Source organism: Rousettus aegyptiacus, unplaced genomic scaffold (assembly GCF_014176215.1).
Source record: "Rousettus aegyptiacus isolate mRouAeg1 unplaced genomic scaffold, mRouAeg1.p scaffold_m13_p_8, whole genome shotgun sequence".
In the NCBI taxonomy this organism is placed as follows: Eukaryota; Metazoa; Chordata; class Mammalia; order Chiroptera; family Pteropodidae; genus Rousettus; species Rousettus aegyptiacus.
The window spans coordinates 16,943,500-16,964,876 of NW_023416311.1; the positions used below are offsets into that span (position 1 = coordinate 16,943,500).

The 21,377-nt window shown below is 48.0% G+C and overlaps 1 protein-coding gene across 2 annotated transcripts in view; it reads left to right on the forward strand.

The window, feature by feature from the left end:
- Positions 1 to 21,377, forward strand: part of NPRL3 (NPR3 like, GATOR1 complex subunit) — a 35,259-nt gene that overhangs the window by 5,123 nt on the left and 8,759 nt on the right. The window contains exons 3-8 of one of the 2 annotated variants that reach the window (XM_016136768.2): positions 2,423 to 2,461; positions 5,819 to 5,948; positions 7,438 to 7,512; positions 11,837 to 11,990; positions 13,252 to 13,333; positions 20,367 to 20,504. In XM_016136768.2, the coding sequence (XP_015992254.1) occupies positions 2,423 to 2,461; positions 5,819 to 5,948; positions 7,438 to 7,512; positions 11,837 to 11,990; positions 13,252 to 13,333; positions 20,367 to 20,504 (618 nt within the window). The remainder of the gene's footprint in view (positions 1 to 2,422; positions 2,462 to 5,818; positions 5,949 to 7,437; positions 7,513 to 11,836; positions 11,991 to 13,251; positions 13,334 to 20,366; positions 20,505 to 21,377) is intronic. The other variant, XM_016136769.2, reaches the window with a different exon arrangement.

Here is a 21,377-nt window from a genome sequence, read left to right on the forward strand (position 1 = left end):
CAGTGTTACAGTCACTGGCCAGTGTGGTCATTTAAAATGGAAATGAACTGGAATAAAATAAAATTGAAAATTTATTTCCTCAGTTGCATTAGCCACATTTCAGGTGCTCAGTGGCCACATGTGACTGGTGACTTACTGTATTGAATGGCATAGGTTTAGAATATTTATCTCACTGTGGAGAGTTCTGTTGGACAGCACTGGCTTAGAGGGTAGACTGGTTTTATAAGGTGAATCATCAAGATGATGTGTTTCAGGGTATGAGAATTAACTGTCACTTTTTTTAAAAACCCTGTGAGAATTCAATAGGGAGAGAAGAACACAGATATTGTCCATTGTCTCTAAAATTTGAAATTCAAGTTTGGAAAAGTAGTGTTCCTGTTTGTTGAGTATTAGGGGCCAGGGAGCTCATGCTTAATTGTGTCCTGGATCCCCCTCATCGGCAGAGAGAAAGCTATCAGGAGAGGTAGACGAGGAAGCCTGGTATCAGTTGGAAAGGCTTTTGTGAGCATGAGCCCTGCTCACGTGGATGGCCATCTCTGGCTTCCCCAGATTGCAAGCAGTGTTCTGGCCACTGACTCAGAGGAAGAGATGCTGGTGCTTGAAGAATAGTTGATTTCATTTCAAAACACTCTTAAATCATTTTACTTTAGACGCCATCTAGAAGACCTCCCTAGAGCTGTCTCCACCCTTTATCTCTCAGGTTTCATTGTGGGATACTAAAATCAGGTGGCATTGCTGCCCTTTTCAGGCTTGGCCACCTTTCTTGAAGCAGTGGGTCTAGCTTTTAGGCACAGTCAAGCCCTAGGCCGGACAGAAGCCTTGGCCAGGCGAAGTGTAGTGCACGTTGGCACACAACACACAAGTCCTCCATACCAGGTGTACATGGGTCTCCACCAGGGCCTCTGCTGATGCTTTTGTCTTTATAGCACATGTCGATGAGATATATTAGAAGATGCCCCTACTTCCTGAAGCTGAGGTCAATACATAAGAATGTGGACAAGCAGTGTTGTCTCTAAGCTTGGGCATCTTCTTTCCCTTTCCTGGCCCAGCTGAGTCCATGTCGGTGTCCACACAGGCATGTCCCTGTAGGGCAGCATGCTGGGACAAGTGCAGATTCAGGGTTCTAGGTCTGATTCTCACTCCCTGTCCTGTAGTACGTGATCTTGGGCACATTCCTTAGACAGTGAGCCTCAGTTTTGCTGTTTTCTCTAAGATGCCTGTAGGTGGCAAGGCACCTCTGCCTCTCCCTCCAGGTCTAGATGTAATGGGAACGTGTATCTAGGTGAGAGTACTTGCTGATGTCTCTGCGTCCCTCAGAGGGGTAGACACAAGTCCATAAAACATCCTGTCACCACCTTACCCCATTAAGGAAATGGAACACTGCTGACTCTTGGAAGCCCTGTGTGCTTTTCCCTTTTGAAAGTAAAGGGATTTCATTGAGACTTGTCTGGTTGTAGGAGTTGCACTTGAGCTTCTTTGGGTTTTGACTTTCTGGGTGATTTTGGGAAAGCCCACAAAACATCTTACCCCTTGACCATTACACAAACTGATGAGCTAAAGTTTGAGAGCTGCTGAAAAGAAAGGTTTCTTCATTGTGTGTTTCTCTTGCATAGGCCTCTGACAGTGTGTGATTCTCGGTGAGAGCTGTGGCGAGCAGCAGGCCTAGCAGAGCAGCCCGATGGACATGGCACAGTGTCGTAGCTAGTTCTCACTCCTCTGACGCTGTTTGCACCCTGGGGCTCCAGCCTACTTTGTTTCCAGGAAACTCAGAAAGCAGCATGTAACAGGACACAGACCTGTGTAGAGGAACTTAAGTCTTTTAAATATACTCTTAAAAAAGCCAGATAGGATAGTGCAGAGGTCTAAGACATTTTTCAGCACATGTACCTACAGATCTGCCATGACTGCCTTGCTGCTGAAGGGGCCACAGTCATGTCCTCGGCAGAGGCTCAGACAGGTCAGCTATGCTGGTGGTTACAGCATCTCAAGAATGAGGTATTTGGTGGCATTCTGCAGTTTTCATAAGGCTTTTTCCTCTGGGGAATCTTATTTGATCTTGTTGAGATGGTTTGTCAGAAAGATTAAATACTTGCGCATGGGCATCCAGCTGATACATGTGGTGCTGGGCTCCGACCCAGGTGTTTCAGCCTCGCTCTTGCTTCTGGACTCTCATTCTTGCCCAGCCTATGTTTATGTATGAGAATTTGAGCTTTAGTGAGAAAACTGTGGAAAGTCTTCAACTTGGGGAGTGTCTGTATCTTTTTTTGTCCGGTAAGTTGCTTAGTCTTACCTCAACAATTAATGCTAATGGTGGTACTTCTGCTAGACTTTAATACTGTTTTAATAAAACAACTATAAATTTTTATGATTTTTAAAATCAGTGTGTTTTTATTTGGTCTTGATGGTCCTGTTCCCATTTCAGCGAGCCATGTCCTTCAACCGATGAGCAATTGGTTGCAGGGTAAGACCAAGAACTTCTCCGCCATCTTTCTGTCTTGATTCCTGCTACCCTTTCTTCTTGTAATTGTGCTTAACTCTGATTTCCCTCAATGTTGAAGAATGACTAATGAGGCACACAGGCTCTCACTCGGACCGCACTGCCCTGATCTCACATGAATGAGTACTCAGGCTTGCCATGGCCCGTGCCCTTTCTCCACCTGGAGTTATTTAGCTATTTCACAGTACCTTAGAAGCCTAGGCAAGGTTGGCTGGCACAGGAGACTTCCAGGACCAGGCATGCACTCAAACCTCCTCCTCCAGGCAGGCACCAGTGGCCCTGTGAGGGTAGTAGGTTTCTTGTCTCTTTAGCCTACTGTCCCCCTAGAGAGACCCTTGATTATTGTTCCTTGCCTTCGTTTCTCAGAGGTTTTTGTTTAGTGGGGGCCTCTCCCTAGGGCTGGGTATGAAATGTAATGCTTGAGCTTAGATGCTCTTGTATGTGTTCTTTGGAGGCAAAAATGTTCCCATGGAGTTTATGTGCCACTTCTCTAGGAAGGCATGGATAAGGTGGGACCCTCCTGTCCTCCCTGACAGGGTATCTCCTCTGGGCATCGGCGGTGCACAGAGCATTTGTGAGCCCCCCAGAACAGAAGGGGGCAGAATTGAGCTCCTTTCCATGCTGTCCTCCCTCTTTTGTGGACAAGCCCGCTCTGAGTGTCTTGGCAGGAATGGAAGGTCTTGGCCAGTTTTCCAGCTGGGCTGGTTCTTCTTCCTAAATATGTTTTTAATTAAATTATTCCGGGAATGTTAGTTTTGTAACAGCTATTTTATTGTGTGCAATATATTTCCAGGCCTTTTTATCATCAAAACAAGGGAAAAGGATTTTTGTAAATTTTGGAAACAGCAAATGAATATTGTCACTTGTTTTTGTTTCATTTTGCTGTTTATAACAGTTATGTCTCCTGCCCCAAATATCATTATATAACTCTGTGTCTTTGTGGGTGTTATGTCAGCAGATACACTATACAAAGTATAAAGCCACTCAGGTGTTCCTTTCATCATAAGTGTGTAATATTGCAGTGGTGAGTGGCTATCTTTGTGGGCGAGACTTGCTGAGACAAGTAGAGCAGCCATACACCACCCTGCTGGCCGCCTCAGCAGCACATGGCTTTCCAGTTGACGCCTTCCGCAGACCTTGGCCTCTCTGGGCTTGGAGGGAAGCGCTTTTTATTTGGCTCTTGGAAGGGTATTTTTGGATTTGGATATTTGTAAATGTGAACTAGACTGCCACTGCTTGCCTCTCAATCTCAAAACCTATCCCACAGCCAAACTAACTTAGGTTCCTGGATTGGTGGCTGAGGGACAGGGCTTAGGCCCATCTGTGGCTCTTCATGACAGAGCAGAGGTTTTTAATGGAGGTGTTTGGCTATCACAGGAAAAAGTGAACTATCTGGAGTAGTGGGAGGTTGTTTTCTATCCCTTATCTCTATGCCCCTGAGTCCTCGGGTGGCAGATAGGATGTGAAATGTTGGCACTGGGTCATTTGCTAGGGCAGAAGTGTTCACTTGAGTTTGTCACCCTGAGCCCTCTCTCACTGTCACCGTCCCTCAGATGAGAGTTACAGGGCAGAGTAAGCCATTTAGAGTTTTTGAAGAAAGCATATAACGCCTCTGGTCTAAGACACTGGAATCTTCTATCTCTGGTTTAATCACTCCAGAGAACAGTATTTCAGGGAAGAGAGGCCCACAATGGGTGGCCAAGCACTCGGGCTATGGGTCCCACATTTCCCAAAATATCTCTGACACCTTGGTGTCGGAAGATCCAAGTGCAGGCCTGACTGTGCAAGAGGTGAACCCTCTGTGTCTAGTTTACTTGGGGGCCACAGGGTGACCTAGTATGCCTAGAGAACCACGTCAGTTCTGGAGGAAGGCTGGAAACCAATGTGACATCCTCCCCCGCAAAGGCCTTTACAGTTCTAGGCCACCCACCTGTCCGTGGGGGAGAGCCCTGGAAAGAGTCTCACGGCCGCTTGTCTTGCAGTTTGTCCGTGTGCTGGTTGATCAGCAGAGCTCTTGCTGCAGGTTGGCTCCAGGTTACTCTTACATTAGGTGCTAAGCCCTGCCACGTGTAAAGTGCCCAGAGCAACTGGCCCGCTTCCTGGATCCTTTTATCCCAGAGCTGTTGGCTATTTCTGAGCTGAGCTAAAGCAGCAGTTGGTAACAAACCATCCTTTTTCTTCAGAAAACGGAGCAGTATGGTGTTAGTCGCTCCCCTCCCCTGCACAAGATCATCCAGGAGAAAAGCATCTGGTGTGGTGTCTGATTCGCCATAGCTCCTCAGCAAAGGCCCAGGACACGCACTGGAATGTCTGTGCTCAATGGCCTCTAGGACTACAGGGGTCTCTTTTAGAGCAGAGCATGGCCCTAAGGGAGCTAGAGCCACCTTCCTCAACACAATGTGCCCTCCCAACCTGGTTGTTAGAATCGCTTTCTCCAGGTGGAGAAATGAGCACAGGACTTGTCTCCTTCTGGCTCCAGCTCAGACACAGTGCATCAGTGCTTCTAAAGTGGAGGTCCCCCCAGGCCTGGGCCCTCCTCCCTTATCCAGATCTCCCCTGTGGAGGAAGGAACAGAGCTGCCAGTAAGGAGACATAGTGTTCAGATGCACCTTGCAAGGGGGTGAGCTCAGCAGTTTTACAGAGATTGTATCCAAATCCGCTCTCACCTACGCCACAGCCATCATTCCTGCTTCTCTGTGACACTCAAGTTCTGTGCATCCCTATGTTCATGTATCAGTGGGTCTGCATATCTTGCACATTTTAAAAGTTTCTTCCCAAATAAAAACTGAAGGTTTCAGTGTTCAGGATAAGGGAAGGCAGACATGCTGAAGGAAGGTAATTAGCACGCTGCAGTTAGTGCTGTCCCCTTGCCCTTTACTCAGCACTCAGGGATTGGGGACTCCTGGGAGTGGAGGGATGCAGCCCAGTAAACCTGGGCCTGACGGTAGAGCACCCCCACCTGTGAGCCTTAAGGAGAGTGACTCTCAGAGCAGTGCCAGCTCAGCTGCTGTTCCTCCTTTAAAAGCAAACTGCAACTTGTTTCTCTCCTGAATTTCATAGAGCATGCCAAGAAATGACAGCATGTGCCTTCAGTCTATGCTTCTCATGCCTTTTACCTTGTAATTCTGGTGATTTTATGCCCCCAATCTCGGGGATTGCTTCAAAAGGCAACTGATAGAAGCTTCCAGGTCATCAGTGGGGGTACAGCCACTCTGCACACGAAGCTGCCATATACTGAGACCCTTCCCCTTTGAGGGCAGCGGGCATGGGGCTATGACATTTCGTTCACTTATTTCCACTCTACCTCTTTTTAATTTTAAGGTTTTCAGATGTCATTCTGGCAACAATTTTGGCAACCAAGTCTGAAATGTGTGGCCAAAAATTTGAACTGAAGATTGATAATGTGCGGTTTGTTGGGCACCCGACACTCCTGCAGCATGCTCTGGGGCAGGTAAGGGCTTCCTGAATAGGTGGGGTTCTCCCTGGGCAGACATGGCCCATCCTGGTCTGGGCGCTCAGAGAACGGCGGCTGATGCTGGTTCTGGGGAAGGCAGCCAACATACGGCAAACCTGACCAAGTATTCGCTGTCAGTCACACATCCTCCTAGGCCCCGAGGCTCCTGGGAGAGACAGACATCCTTGCCCCCGGAGTTTCAATCCCTGCTCCTAGCTTTTGCTGTTTGCATTCTGGGTCTCTACTGACTTCAGCCTTCCCCTTTATTTACACACACACACACACACGACGTATATATGTGTGTGTGTGTGTGTGTATGTGTGTAATGTATATATACATCGAGAGCATTTGTCAACCCCTTGAACTTTATATAAATTGGTGTAAGCATATCTTTTTGCTTATTAAGTGATGTCGTAGCCATTATTATTATTAATTTAGCTCTTACTATTATGCTGAACCTTTCATATACATTCTCTGCTAAATGAAATGTTACAGTACTGGGGAGTTTTAACAAGATTGAATGCCCTATGACCCAGGAGGATTTGCACACCAGAACCTGCCAGTCAGTCATTTTCACACAGGCAGAATCAGCAACAGCATCACTCAGATTCTGAAGGGTTTTAATATGACAATATAAGATTTAGCTTCATTTATACGATCCAGAAATCGCGTGAAGGTCTGTGATGTGGTCCTCAAATCTTCTCTGTGACTAAGCCCATGAAAAGAACGTGTGAGTGGTCAAAATGTGGTTGGAGGTGCCAAGACATGGGGCCATGGCTAAGTGCACCTGGCCCCATGGACAGCCCCTTCCCCCCCCCACCAAGGTCCCTGCAGATTGGATTTAGTCCTGACTGATGGCCTGTGGGTAATGTAGGGGAGATTTGGCAGCCTGCCAGCAGTTATACCCTACAAAACTGGAGTGACAGGCAGGGTGGTGAGGAGACAGTTGGGATGGCCCACGGAGAGCTAGGGCCCTGGACTCTGATATCCCCTAGTGGCAATACATTGTAGTCAGCTTGGCGTTTGTGACCCAGCTTGGCTGAATGCCAGAGTGGCAGGCCTGTCTGCTCTCTCTCAGTCGTCCCTAGTACTTGTCATACCTGGCAGAGACAGCCTGGAAAACTCAGGTGGACACTAGGGGTGGCAATAGCGGGGGTGGTCTGGACAGAGGACACTATCCACTTGAGCCCCTCTCCATCTTGTCTCCTCTGCGCACCTCAGCTCACTTCAGTTAACTGGGGCAGCCTTGTCACTTTGGGTCATAGCACTGACTTTCCTAATCTTATTTCAGCAGTGACTCACCTGTCCATGCAGCCACCACTTGTCTGTGCAAAGGCACCAGTTGCTACTCCAAGACCCTGGGATTCTGTTTTTCTCTGGTTCTGCTATATTCTGGAAACTTCTCATGCCTCAAGTAGAATAACTCTAAACAGCTCTCCTTCAGAAGTGGTGGCTCTCATTCATTACCATTATGCCTCTTTTACAGGTCTCTAAAACAGACCCATCCCCGAAGAGGGAAGCTCCCACCATGATTCTTTTTAATGTGGTATTCGCACTGAGGGTGAGTGTTTACATAAATGGCTGAAGATCATGGGCAGATCAGGGAGGAGGGTCGGGGGGAGTAGCACCAGCTCATTTCCAGTGACTGTCATTGACTCAGAGCTCAGACTGCTGTGGCCATGGCGCTGGTCTGCACTCATTGTTTCCTGCTTTTTTTTTTTTTTTAAATACATATAAAATTTACCATTTTAACCATTTTAAAGTGCACAGTTTGGTGGAATCTAGTAACATTGTCGTATAATCATCACCACTATCTAGTTCCGGAATGTTTTCGCTGCTGTAAAAGGAGACCGGTTACTTCCCTGTCCCTTCTCCCACAGCTGCTGGAAACCACCAGTCTTTCTGTCTCTGTGGATTTTCCTGTCCTGCACGTTTCATATAAATGGGATCCTACAGCCTGTGACCTTTGGTGTCCGGCTTCTTTCACTGAGCATAGTGATTTTGAGATTATTCCTTACTGTAATGTGTATTAGTACTGTATTTTTATGGCCAAATTGTATTCCATTGTATGGCTGGATCGCACTGTTTATCCATTCAGCTGTTGATGAACATTTGGGTTGTTTTCACCTTTTGGCTATTATGAACAATGATATTAAGGGCATTTGTGTACAAATTTTTGTATGAACACATGTTTTCATTTCCTTCGGGTATATACCTGGAGCAGAATGCTGAGTTGTATGATAGCTCTGCATCGAACCATTTGATACACTGCCAGACTGTTTTCCCGAGTGGCTGCATCATTTTACATTCCACCAGCAAGGGTTCCAGTTATTTTACATTTCCTCACCGATGTTTTTTATTTTTCATTTTTTAAATGATTAAGCCTAATTGTTCTTAAAGCAGTTCCCAGCACTGACCAAAGTTGTGTTTTCACTAGTTACAGGAAATTCCTTTTCAATAAAGTTGTCAAAATATAAATAGCATTCCTAGGTAAGGTCTGGCTTATATTTTGAAGGGACTTTGGAATATATGTTAAATAATGGCATTCCTCTGAAATATCCCAACTTCTTTTTCACCACAGAACCCAGTAGTTCTTTCTGGCTGGTCATGTGATCTCAGTAATGGCTTTTATGCAGAAATATGAGTGAGAAAGTGACTGGGTTTTAGTGACAAGGAACAGTGTGTGCTCTGAAAACCTCAGAGTGGTAGAAATGAGACTGCGAAAAAAAGGAAACCTGTAAAATTAGATGCAATTCTAAGTCTCAAGGTGTTTTTTTTTCATTGTGGCTTTTTTGGAGTGGGGACCACAGGTCTCACTGTGAATGGTTCATAATCAAATTTCTAGAGAAAAGCTCCTTTAGAGTCGAGCTTAATTTTTAAAACTAGCATTCCTTGTTGATAAGCAAGTAACTACAAGTTAGAATAAAATGATTTGTTAGTGGTGACTGTCCCTTGGGCACGAGGTTCCAAGAAGAGATTCTCACTTCTTCCTTTATACACTTTTGTAGTGTTTGCATTTTCACAGTATCCTTGTATTACTTATAAAATTTCATAATACATCCACAAAGAGAACTCAGTTAAGTAAAAAAACAAGCAAACAAAAACCATGATGAATGCTGTCCACCTGTCAACACTGATAGCCCGTGCGGGATGGGTGGTGAGAAGCAGCCACAGCCCCACCCCAGATGTTGCAGGCAGGCCCTCCCCTCTGGGCAGCCTGTGATAGCAGAATATATGACACCCTTGGACGTAGCAGTCAACAAAACAAACATTTTTAAATTGGGTAAAGACTTTTATAATAATAACTAGGCTGGAGATAATCCTGGTATCCAGTAGTTGGGGAAGGATTAGACAAGGTGGTGATTATTATACAGTGGCTTGTTCTGTGACCATTAAAGATGAGAAATGGGGATGGTATTAGAACCTGGAGGAGTGTAGATTACTGCCAGGTAAAAGCCGTAGGAAACAAGGTAGTGTAGGACTTCAGATAGCATAGGCCATAATGTTGAAGAGTGGGAGGAATTTTAAATAATGTAAAGAGTTGGTATTTTAGGGTGGACAAGTTTTTATTTTCTTTTCAGTAGTCATATGAAAATGTATACTTTTTTTTTTTTTACTTTGAAAAGTTTTAAACAAAACCCAAACTAGTGACGATAGTTTTAGAACCTCCTACGCCTATCTCTGAGATCCCACAGCAGTTGGCCTTGCATGCTGCTCCATCTACCTACCTTCTCCACCTTGCTGCTCAAATATTTCAGGACAAGTCCCAGACCTCATGTTTGTTCACTCCTACATACTTCAGAAGGCATGTCTATAGAGATGTGGACATTTATTTTATACCAGGATACCCTTTTCACACCTGATGAAATTTTCATAAGTTATTATCAACTATTGTGTGATCCATGGAAACTTCCCCAATTGCCACATTCTTTTCAGTTGACTTGTCTGAGCCAGAATGAAAACCCAACCCAATAAGCATGTGGTATTCCGTCTGTAGGTCTCGTCAGTCTAGGACTCTCCCCTCCCTTTGTTCCTTCAAGTGTTCCATATTTAGACTCATCTTATCCTGCAGTCAGACTTGCTCTCTGTCCCTGTATTTTCTGCAAACTGGCCTTTAGCTCCGAAGGCGTGATTACATTTAGGTACATGTTTTGGGAGTAAGAAAGCCTCATAGGCAATGCTGTAAACGTCATGCTGCCTTCCATCACGTATGGGGAAAGTGTGGCATTTCTAAGAGCTCCCACTCAGGGCTGGCACGGGCTGGGTGGTAGCTCTCTCAGCGTGGCCACACATAGCCTTGGGCTCTGCATACACCTTGAGCGATGCCTGCGCAGCCAAACAGGACTCCCTGGCACACTCCGTCAGTGCTGGTTGTCAATCCCTGCCTGGGTAAGCACCACTTCGCACATCTGGGAATGTGGAACAAACAGGCCTTGGGCATCTGACTTACACCACTGTCATGCCCCAGCCAGTGGGACCTCTAGCAGAGGGATGGGTTCTCAAGTGGGACTTGATTACTTCAGGGTATAACCATGTGCTCAGGATCATTCTCCTTCCTCTTTTTTTGCTGTGGGAGTATTTTTACACAGATTCTTCTAAAAATGTATTTTGTTTTGAGACAATTGTATATACCCTGTATCTCAGACCCTACAGTTCCTTAATCTTGCAGGGGACACTGTTGAGGGGATGCCCTCGACATGAAGGGCTGCGGCCCGGTGGCGGGCATGGCATGGGAGCAACCTTCAGTTCTTTTCCCAGCACAGGTGTGCTGCCTGGTGTGAGTTGTTTGTGAACATGAGATCTGCTGGGAGTTTAGAAAATCTCCCCAGCTCCAGGTTTTTACTGAGTCTAGCCCAGGTTTTGGCCCAGAAGTTGCTGTGGACGCTCTGCAGGCAGGCCCCTGCCTGCCAGATAAACAGGAGAGGGAGGTGGCACCAGAGGATCTAATCAGTGCCACCACTTGTCCTCTTTTTTCCCCCCACCTCTACCTTACAGGATGACTCAGCCATTCTGTTGGCCTCCTGAAGCACTGAGTCATGTTCGGCCAGTTATCTGTTCCGTGGAGCATCTTCACAGACCCCAGAGCCACCTGCTCCACCCTTGACCTGGCCGACTGTGACCCCTGATAGCTTACAGAATTGACACAGGGGTGTGGAGGGAGCTCAGGGGGAAGGAAGTGGCCTGGAGCCTTCTGGATTCTTCTGTTTGCCAGGGTCATTTCTGCTGCAAAGAGCTACTTAACCTTGAGGACAGAGTGTTCCGTGAACAATTAGCTAGCTAGTGCTTCTGTTTATTATACCGTGTGCCCTTGTTATAATTGGGGCTGTGTGACTGAATTCTCACATAGCCAGTCCCGACCACCAATAGTCAGCAGTACACTGGTGACCACAAATAGCGCTGCGGTTTTTGCCTCTGTGTAGGCTCTGTTCTGAGCACTTGACATGTCTAATAGGTGAGAGAGGTGCCACTGTTGTCCTTTTTCAGATGGGAGCTTATGACCCAGGGTCATACAGTAGGCGGTGGCCCAGAGTAGATGCCTGATTTGTGCCCTGCCTTCCTGGATGGCCTTGGCATGGTGTTCTGTGATGTGGGAGATTTTCTCTTGTTAGAAATGCCTGGTTCCCCACCCCCCACACCGGGGGACCCTGCAGGGCCATTGCTGTGCCACCTTTCAGGCAGCCATCCCCAAGATAGGATGCTGTGCAGAGTGGCGTTTCTGTGGGTGGGCCCTAGAGGGGACACAGGAGGCTGGGGACAGTAGTGGCACTGGGAGAGGGGCCTGGGGAAAAGGACAGGAGAATGCTTTTATGGTTTGAGGTTTTGCTGTGTGCGTGCATTGCCAGAGTACGAATGCTACATTTGAGTCACGTGTGCCTCTCCCGCAGGCCAATGCGGACCCCTCGGTGATCAACTGTCTACACAACCTTTCCCGGCGCATCGCCACCGTGCTGCAGCACGAGGAGCGCCGCTGCCAGTACCTCACGCGGGAGGCCAAGCTGATCCTGGCGCTGCAGGACGAGGTGTCTGCTGTGGCCGACGGTGAGTGCGGCAGCACCGCAGCGCAGGCGGCATTTCCGGGCACGACCCCGATCTGGTTTTGCAGATATGGAAACTGAGGCACTCAGCTGTCCCATGATCTTCACCCTGGGCTGAGCATGCCCTGGGTGCAAAGGGAGACTCCCTGGGGGGCATAGTTCCACTTTCCTCACCCGATGTGCTAAAATTGACTGCCCAGCCTGAAACGCTCTCCTCCTTGGCAAGCACTGCATGATGGCTCCGTGCAGGGTGGGCACTGCCTGCCGGCCCTGGTGCTGCTGGACGCGCTTCCCTGGGGCGAAGGACATGCCGAGGGGCCAGCGGGAATAGTGAGCTGGCAAAGTGACTGCTTTCCAGTTCTTTGGTTTCAGCTAAGGGGAAGGAAGACCTAGTGGAGTTATCAGCTGGTAAATTATTTAAAAACAGTTTTTGCTGATAGGTTGCCACGTGGTTTTGGCATACCATCAACATTTCAAAGCGCAGAAAGATACCTACAGGTAACAACCTCCACCTCCATCTTCTCGGGTCAGCATCTCTGTAACAAAACAAAACTGGGACACATTTGAAGGTGAACCCAGTCTAATTTTAGCAATAAATAAAAGTAGTGATCACTGTACATGAACTATCCCACTCAGGTGCATTTTCAGTAAAAATTTTCATGTTTGACAATTAGCTGTCAAGATGTATAATATATTTCTATCTTGGCCAGTTATATACTAATTAATAACAATCTAGAAGTCTTATTTTTTAAAAATGTTTTCTTTAGAGTCTATGACTTTTATCACAGGAAATTTTAAAAAATTCAACTTAGTGCATATATTTTTTGTTATACATTTATAAGAAAGGAGTAATAAAAGACTGTTAGTCATAAAAAAAAAATCACATTAGTGTAAACATGTGGGGGAAAGAGTGAGGTGAGGCATGGAAATATGTGGTTACCGAGGCAGAAGACGGCTCCGGTGATCTGAGGAGAAGCCGGTGAAATGTCTTGTTCCTGTGATGCCTGCGACTACAGGGTTAGGTGGGGCCAGCGGTAGAGTTTAAATACAAATAATTTATATAAAGATGGTTGAACAGATCAGCGTAAGTCTAATTTTAATTCAACTGGATGTAAAAATATTTTATAAAAAGTAGTGGGAAATAGTGGTTTAAAGTTACTTAAGATTTTTTTTAAAACTCATTTTTAAAGGTATTTTCTATTCTAACCTATGCAAGTTTCCTTGCTTTGGAGGCTCTAAATCCTTTTGTGTTGCAATTCTTGCAGCAAATGATGGTCCTCAGTCCCCATTCCATCACATCCTGCCCAAGTGCAAGTTGGCCAGGGACCTCAAAGAAGCTTATGACAGGTAAGACGGGTGGGTGGCGTGTGCTTTGTGCACCTCCTTATCTTGAGCCTTGTTGCCTGAGTGGAATGTGAAGATGAGACCTCCTCTGCTGGGTGCTGTTCTCCTGTTGTGCCACTGAGATGGGGCATGAGAGGACAGGAAGTACCAGCCCCTTTGCTAAGTGGTGTGTGCCCAGCTGAGACAGTCACCTGCAGATTTCTCTTAAACCAGGAAATGAACCTGAAGTTATACATTAGAGCTTGAAAGTGTTTTTAAGTCCTTACATGCAAGGTGACATTTTACTGAGCATGACACAGCCAAGTTCTGAGTCCACCTTCATTAGGTGGGTGTTACTGTCACCACTTTGGGACCCATGAGGAAACTGAGGCTCAGAAGATGGCGCTGGGGCTTCCATGTTCCTCACTGCTCTGGAGGACTTGGGGATCTAGGACACTCAGTATATGAGGGCAGTAGGCATTGGAGACAGCAGAAACCTCATAGTTGTTCTGATTATATTTGCGGCTCAGCCCCTATTCTCTTAAATGTGGACAAGCAAAGAACTTATTTTCATTTTAAAGAGTGTCCTTGTGGCTCTGACCATTACAACTGGGACCTGGGTCTGCAGCGGGGGATGGACAGTGGGGAGTGGGAGGCTTGGGGGAAGGGTGGGCACCCAAGTGACAGCCTGCCTGGAAGTTTTGCCTTTCCTGCCCTGCACCTGGCTTATTGGTTCCCAGGGGGCCATCACCTACAGCTGAGGGGACCACAGAGCACCAGGCACGTTGCTGGACAGTCAGCACACAGGCGCAGGCTTCTTTAGTGCACTCTTGCCCCATCGCCTCTTTCTGCCTTCTCTTCCTCCTTGTCTCCCTCTCTAACTTTCCCATATTTTCTTTTGTAAGTGCATGTAGTTCATTGCTCCCTCCTGGCCTTCTCAGGGCTTCATTCCATCCCAGTGGACTCTTCTGCCCACTGGCGACAGACCTGATCTAAGAACTGTAGCCAGCAGTACCACCTGTCATCTAAGCCCAGAGACAGTGGTTTGTCCAGGATCCTTCCTTCTTTTAATGCTAATTTCTGCCCCCCCCCCCGATTTTACCAACAATATGTGTTCATTATAGGCATTTAGGAAATAATAGAAAAATATAAAGAAAATAAAAGTCACCTATAATCCCATACCCAGTAATAATTCCTGTAAACACTTGGTAGTTTTTGTTCCTTTTTTTTATTTTAACTTGAGCTTTTGAAAAGGTCACGTATCCATCGAGTCTGAAAATCAGTGTTGAGTTTCTCTCCTGCTGAACCCCCACCAGGTTCCCATCCTGGTGCAGGATGCATTTTAGCGGCAACCACGTGTCATGTGTCCTCCCTCACAGATGGGTTTAAGGTGCACACAGGCAAACACTGACCCACTTTCTCCCTTTCGCAAAGGGGTAGCACACTGTGCGTCCTGTTAGCCTGTTGCCCTCCCAGTTTACCTGTACCGTACTGGTAAATAAGGACTTTCTCATTCGTAGTTACCTGTTCCCCTCCCTTGGGCATTTAGTTGGTTCCACGTTCTACTGCTGTGAGACATACTGCTCAGTGATGTGCATGTGTTATTTTGCATGTGTGCCCTTCTATCCATAACATAAATTTTTTAAAGCAGAATTGCTAGGCCGCATAGGTAAAATGCATTTCCGTCTGTGGGGATTGTGCCTCAGTCCGCACTCTCACCAGCAACACGTGAAATGCCTGCCAACACAAGGTCTTGGTGAGCTTTTGGGTTTTAACCAATATAATGGGTAGAGCATCATATCTCAGTACAGTTTTATCTGAATGCAGTCATCCATGTCTTCGCATGTTTGAGTCATCTCCGTGAGCTCTCTGCTCAGATTCCTGGCTTTGCTGTTGGAAGGTGTAGGTGTCTTTATAAAGGAGGGAAAGTTGTCCTTTGTGAGGTACGTTGCAGTTAGTGTTTTCTTTGTTTTTATTTTGGTGGCCTCTGGGTGTTAGAGGAAATCAGGGAAGCCTTAAACATCCCTCACTAAGTGGTAGTTTTGGTTTCTGGTCCTCCTGCTCTGGAGAACTTGACCTACAGTGGGATTTTTGGTCTCGTAGTTTACCCTGTCTTTCTTTCCCACATGATTACATTGATGTTTTCTCTGCGATAAAAGAATTGCTGTCCTCTGGTCTTCGGTTGGCTGGTATCAGAAATCTCTTTCTTGGAAACCGTTGCCTTACTCTGAGTGGGAATACGGCATGCCTCAGCTAGGATTAGATTACAGCAAAATTCAAGCTAGCCTGGAATTAAAATAAAAAGCAAACCAGAAACAGGCTTTACATTCCTGAAGAGAGAATGGACTGTGGTTTCTTCTGCTTGAACTGCCCTCGAAAGCTGCAGGGATGAGATCCTGGATTACCTAAACTGCTGCTGCCTGATCTCCTGGGCCAGCCTCAGTCAGAGCTTGAGGCAGCCAGTGCCCCCTTGTGGGCATCAGTATAAATGAGGACAGGAATCAGAGTTTTTGACAAAAACAGCTCCCAGAGTCCACTGCCCAGCACTTAGCTTCCTTCTCACCCAGGCGTTCTCTTGTGTTAGTGCTCAGGATCGAATTTCTTCCAGGTGAACCCCCAACCCCTCTGTTCCCAGACCCCACCCTGACCAGTCCTGGTCCTGGGCCCACCCCAAGGAATCCAGGGACAGTTGTGTATTCCCCTGTACCTGTCCCAGCCTGGCAATAGCAACAGCTCTATGACCACCCAAGAACCTCCTTGGCCTGTGGCCTTCCCTCTGACCTTATCCCACCAGGTCCGTGTTGGCCTCGAGGGTCTGGCCTGGCCTGCTCCTGCTCCTGTAGGATATACACTGCACCTTGGAGCTGAGAAAGGGAGGATGAGTTTCCGTTACTGATCAGGCAGCGTAGAACACAGATGGTGATTTCCCAACATATCCCTGAGAAAGATTTTCTCAGAGCAGAAATGAGAGACAGGAAGCTGTGAGACTTAGTGACATTGGAGACTGAGGTAGGACTTTTCAAAGGAGGCATTCTGGATTTTGTGTTTTCATTAAAGTCCAGGGCTATGGTGTGGCCCGGGAGGTTGTCCAGGGCCTGGCCGGGTAGGTGCTGGTGGGTGTGCAAGGGGTTCCACGTCTGCTCCTCGCCGCCTCGTGCTTCTGCCTGCCCAGAGCACAGACGGGTCCACAGACACCTCCACCAGTATCCTGGGAGTTTTAGTCCCTGTTTCCATAAAATGTTCCTACATTTGTTTGACATTTCAAGGTGAGCCTTTTGGACCTTGACCTCTTGGAGCAGGTGCAGCATCCCACTGCATCTAGTAGGAAGCTTAGCTGTGTGTGGGGCCAGAGGGACCCGAGGGTTGGCTTTGCAGGCCCCTTGCCTAGGGCAGGAAGAAGGCTGACCAAAGGATGTTTCTGTTATTAGCCAAAGGTTAGGAACCGACATTCTCAGATGCTGAGATCTGAGGGTGCTGGAATAAGCTTGTGCACATTTCCGCCTGGGACGGAAAGGTAAGAGCGCGTTTTGGGCTAGTGTGTAGACTCGTGCACAGTCATTGCTTTAGGACTGGAGCTCTGTATCTCATGTCGCAGATAGGGCTTGGCTCTCCCTTCTGGCCCAGAGCTGTGTGAGGGGTTGGATAAGCCTCCCATGGTGGGGCAGGGCGGGGGGTAGTATTTTTCTATAATGTTTTCAGACCACACCATTAACTGCCTTACAGAGAGAATTACAAGCTTAGTAGGAACATTTTAGGACCCAAACTCCTACTTTGCTAGTCATGTCTTCAAACTGTACTTTACAAACAGGCACAAACCTTTCTTTTTCTCCTCTAGACAGGCTTCAGTGCGGCTCCTGGCTTACTTCTTGCCACAGGGGATATACAGGGCTTCTCTGGGAGCTTGCAAGCTGTTTTCTCCAGGGATTCTAGGGTGTGTGGCTGGCCCTCTAGGGCACTGCTGGGGCAGTGCTCAGGGTCTCCACACTGGTTGGAGAGGGACACCAGTCTTGGGGCAGTGTGCACAGTATATACCAGGTGGTGTGACCAGGGCTTCGGGGATGGCTGACATGGTGGAGATGCTATACGGGTATGATTCATTTCCTTCACACCCGATTCCAGCACTTGCTGTAGTCCCTCTCTGAGGCTCGTTCCAAGCCCTCTCCACCTCCCACATGCATACCCCTGTACCCTCCTCTACTTGTTCCTTTTCCTACAGCTTTCTCGAGCTTTTTATGTTCCATACAATTTACTTTTCCACTCGCTGAGTAGGGGCCCCCCAGGTGCAGGGCTGTAAGGTGTACCCCAAGAATCAGAACCAGTGCTTAGAGCGTCAGCACGTGTCAGGTGGTTGGTGATGCATATGGCATTTCTGGGCTCCTAGGTGGACTCACTTTTTAATTCTGATGCCGTGATGTTTGAACAGCTATTCTGAGTTATATCCTAAAGATGACAACTCAAAAATAGGAAGACCTTTATTTTCAGTCAGCCAGCCTTTCTGACCAGGTATAAAGTGAAACAGAGGAGGGGCCTGGTCAGTTCATTCTCCCTACAGCCCTTGGTTTTCCTTGTTCTTTTCTCCCTTTTGTGTATGGATGCTGAGAGCATAAATATTGTTCGGTCAAGTGGAACCACTAACCTGGGTCGCCCGGTTACCTCTCGTGGTGCGACCTTTGATTCTTTAAGAGGCTGGGCTTTTTCTCAGGGTTCGATGCGAGCTGTCCAGCTCGCAGAAACCTTTGGCCAAGGAGGGATGAGGGTATAGGAGCCTTTTTCTGCTCAGATGTACTAACTTAGCACTCAGTTCTGGAAGAAGCGAAGAGTGGGCTCTTTCTCCGGGATCTTGGGGGAAAGACCCGGCGTCTCTTCCCCAAATTGTAACACTCATCAGACTGGCTCCTGGGTTTCACCAAGTGGGACCGTGGTGTTAGCAGCCTTCTAGACTCAGCCACAGCCTGTAGCCCCTTATCCCCTGAAGCCAAAGGAGTTCTGACTGTCCTTCCCAGGGGGACTCCTTGGTGACGCTGAGGCCCTAGGAGAACATGGGTGTTCCCGATGTTCTCAAGGCCAGGCCCACAGAGGGTGTTTGGGAGCTATGGGGCCGTTTGCAGTAAGCAGACGGCTGGTGTTGGCAGAAATCCTAGGGGCAGTCAAGGTCACAGATGTGCTCTGTATTTTTCCCTTTCTTTTCTCTCCACATTTCCCAGTCCCTGCTTAAGAGAATAAAGACTTATTTTTGCACTTGAAATGCTGACCAGAGATTCTGCCAGCCCTTCTGCAGAGCTGTGGGGAGAATCTTGGGGTCATTGGTCTGCTTCTTGAGGCTTCAGGGAAGAGACTGGAAGAACAGCCTGTGGGTGCAGGGAGTGAGAGCTATAGGCTGCCTCCCAGCACCATGCACGTGTGTGCCCTCATGAGAGGCTTAAGATCGGGGCGAGGTGGCAGCTCCTGCCAACTCTCCCCGAGCCACTGGCCCATCCCTCACTTGGCCGGATGTGGGTGTTTTTGCCTGTCCAGCCAACTGGAAATAGCATAGTGGGTTGGAATGTGCTGGGAAGAGCACCACTTGGCCTAGCCATGTCCGGGTAGGGTAGGTCTTCACAGTGGGCACAGGTCTCCCTCTCATTCCCCTGCTGGGGACACAGTGAGGACCAGCCACCAGGGCTTTGCTTAAACAGTTGCTTCTCCTCTATGTCAGACATCAAGTGCTGTCAGCAGTTAGCATAGGGGCTGTGCAGCTAGGCTGTGGGGCGGAGGTGGTGGGCTGGCTTCTCTGCCTGGGAGTTTCAGAAGCTCCTGCTGGAAACAACCCTTCGGTGTGTGGTTCTCTAATCCAAGTAGTACCATGTGGAGCTGCCAGGAGCCTGTCCTCTGGGAAGGGCTTCCTGGGAGATAGTTCACCCAAAGCAGGAAGCACATTCCTCAGGCCCCTTTCCTTCCTCAATCCATGAAATACTTCTCCGTGCCCCCCAAGTACCTCACACTTAAGCAACCATACTGTGAGCAGTGACCGAAACACAAGACTCCACCCCACGACTGAATTCTGGTTGAGGAAACGGCATTAACCAGCAGCAAGCAGGTGTGTCTGTGAGCAGGGAGCGATGAGATTACCTGTGGGGCCAGGGCCAGGGTCAGGGCTCACCTCACTGAAAAGGCGGCACTTGAGTCGAGACCTGAAGGAGAGAAGGAGCCCCAGGGCACCTGGAGGGAGAGCTCATGGTTAAGGGCAAGGTCCAGGGGCCCTGCGAATAGCAGGGTGGCTGGTGCAGCTGGATCTGTCTGGGATAGGAAACAAGGTCAGAGAAACACAGGCACATCACGTGGGGCTGCTGGCACTGTGGGGTCTTGGCTGGGACTGCGGAGAGGGGAGTTGTGTGGTCTGAGTGAGGAGGGTGGATGGAGGGGCCTGGTGCCGAGAAGGTCTGGACTTTCTAGGCCCCTGCAGGGAGCAGACAGGATTTGCTGATGGTTTGAGGTGGGATGTGAGAGAAGTGAGGAGTTAGAGACTAAATTGCCATGCCTGAGCAAAGTTTGGGCTAGAAAGAACCAAATTGTCATCACTGCTTGGTGTACTTGGAGTGCTGCTGGCATCTGCAGGGAGTTGGGTACTAGCTATGTGTTCCTTCCTGACAGGATATTCTAGGGGACTTGCCACTCCCCACCCTTCCTCTCCTGCCCACTTCTTTTGGGAGACAGATTCTGCCCTGTCTGCTGCCCACCTGTGGTGGGGTCTTCTTCAGGTGTGCAGGAGGCGGCCTTAGACCACTCTGGTTCACTGAGCTTCTGAGACAGAGATGGAAGAGACTTTCCCTGACCCCTTACACCCTGGTTAGACTACAAAGTTCAGGGCTAGTCAGAAATACAGTTTGTACATATGTGTTCAGAACACATTTTCTTCTCTTCAACATACTAAGGTCTGGAAAGATACTTTCTTGCCCCAGAGGTCTCCACTTGCAGTTTCCTCTGATTGGCAGGAGCGGTGTACTGGGAAGAGCACCCACAGGCAGGGTTTTGGGTAATGGGTAATGGCCCTGACAGTAATGGCTCCTGCTGTCTGCAGCTTGTGCACGTCTGGCGTTGTGCGGCTGCACATCAACAGCTGGCTGGAGGTGAGCTTCTGCCTGCCCCACAAGATCCACTATGCTGCTGCGAGCCTCATCCCCCCCGAGGCCATCGAGCGGAGCCTGAAGGCCATCCGGTGAGTGCCAGCCCCTTGCACGGACCCTGCAGGGCCCCTTCTTTTTAGCTTCTGTCTGAGGTTTCACTAATTACTTTGTTCCAAAAATTTTCTTTTCCTCTTCCTGCCACAGAAATTGGCAGATAGGGCTCTCCTATTTATAGAAATGAAAACACATGTTTTTGTGTCTTGGTTTTGTACAGAAATGGACCAGCTCTAGGTTTTCCCTGGGCCCTCTCTGTACTGCCTAGGCGAGGGAGGCTCCGTGCTGTGGTCCTTGCCTCAGGCCTGGGCACTGTGAGGCTGAGCACCTGGGGAGAAGCTGTGCCACTGGAGGGATGTCATCTTTGTGGTGTTGCTCATCGGCTCTTCTGGCATTTGAATCCAAACTTGCAGGATCTCCATTTCTTAATAGAACTGATTGCCTGCAAGGAAAGAGCTGGGCCCAGTCTCACCCTTACCAATCAAGTCCCCACTTTCTTTAAATATTTTTCAATTAAAAAAAGAAACCCGGGCAGAAAATTTGAAGATATTGGGAAGCGAAGGACTGCCTCATTCTTTCTCCCTCTCCCAATCTGTGCTCCAAGTTAATGTCTTTCCTCCTAGGCTTTCTTGGTAAGCTTATTTTTATGTATTTCTATTCATAGTCTCAGCAGCAGTTTTGCTTTTCCCATATTTAGGATTTTTTCCTCAGAAAAGATTCATTCATTTTTTTTTTTCAATGAAAGACACAGAACGATTTTTGCTGGGCAGTCGGATGTGGGAGATTGGTGAGAGGCCTTCCTCAGTTTCCTTCTAATTTATTTTTTTCCTGAGAGTGACACTAATCTTTGCAGATGTTTAAAGGCCCTTGGACATACCATTGCCCTTGTCTCTAATTCCTTCCGTGGTCTC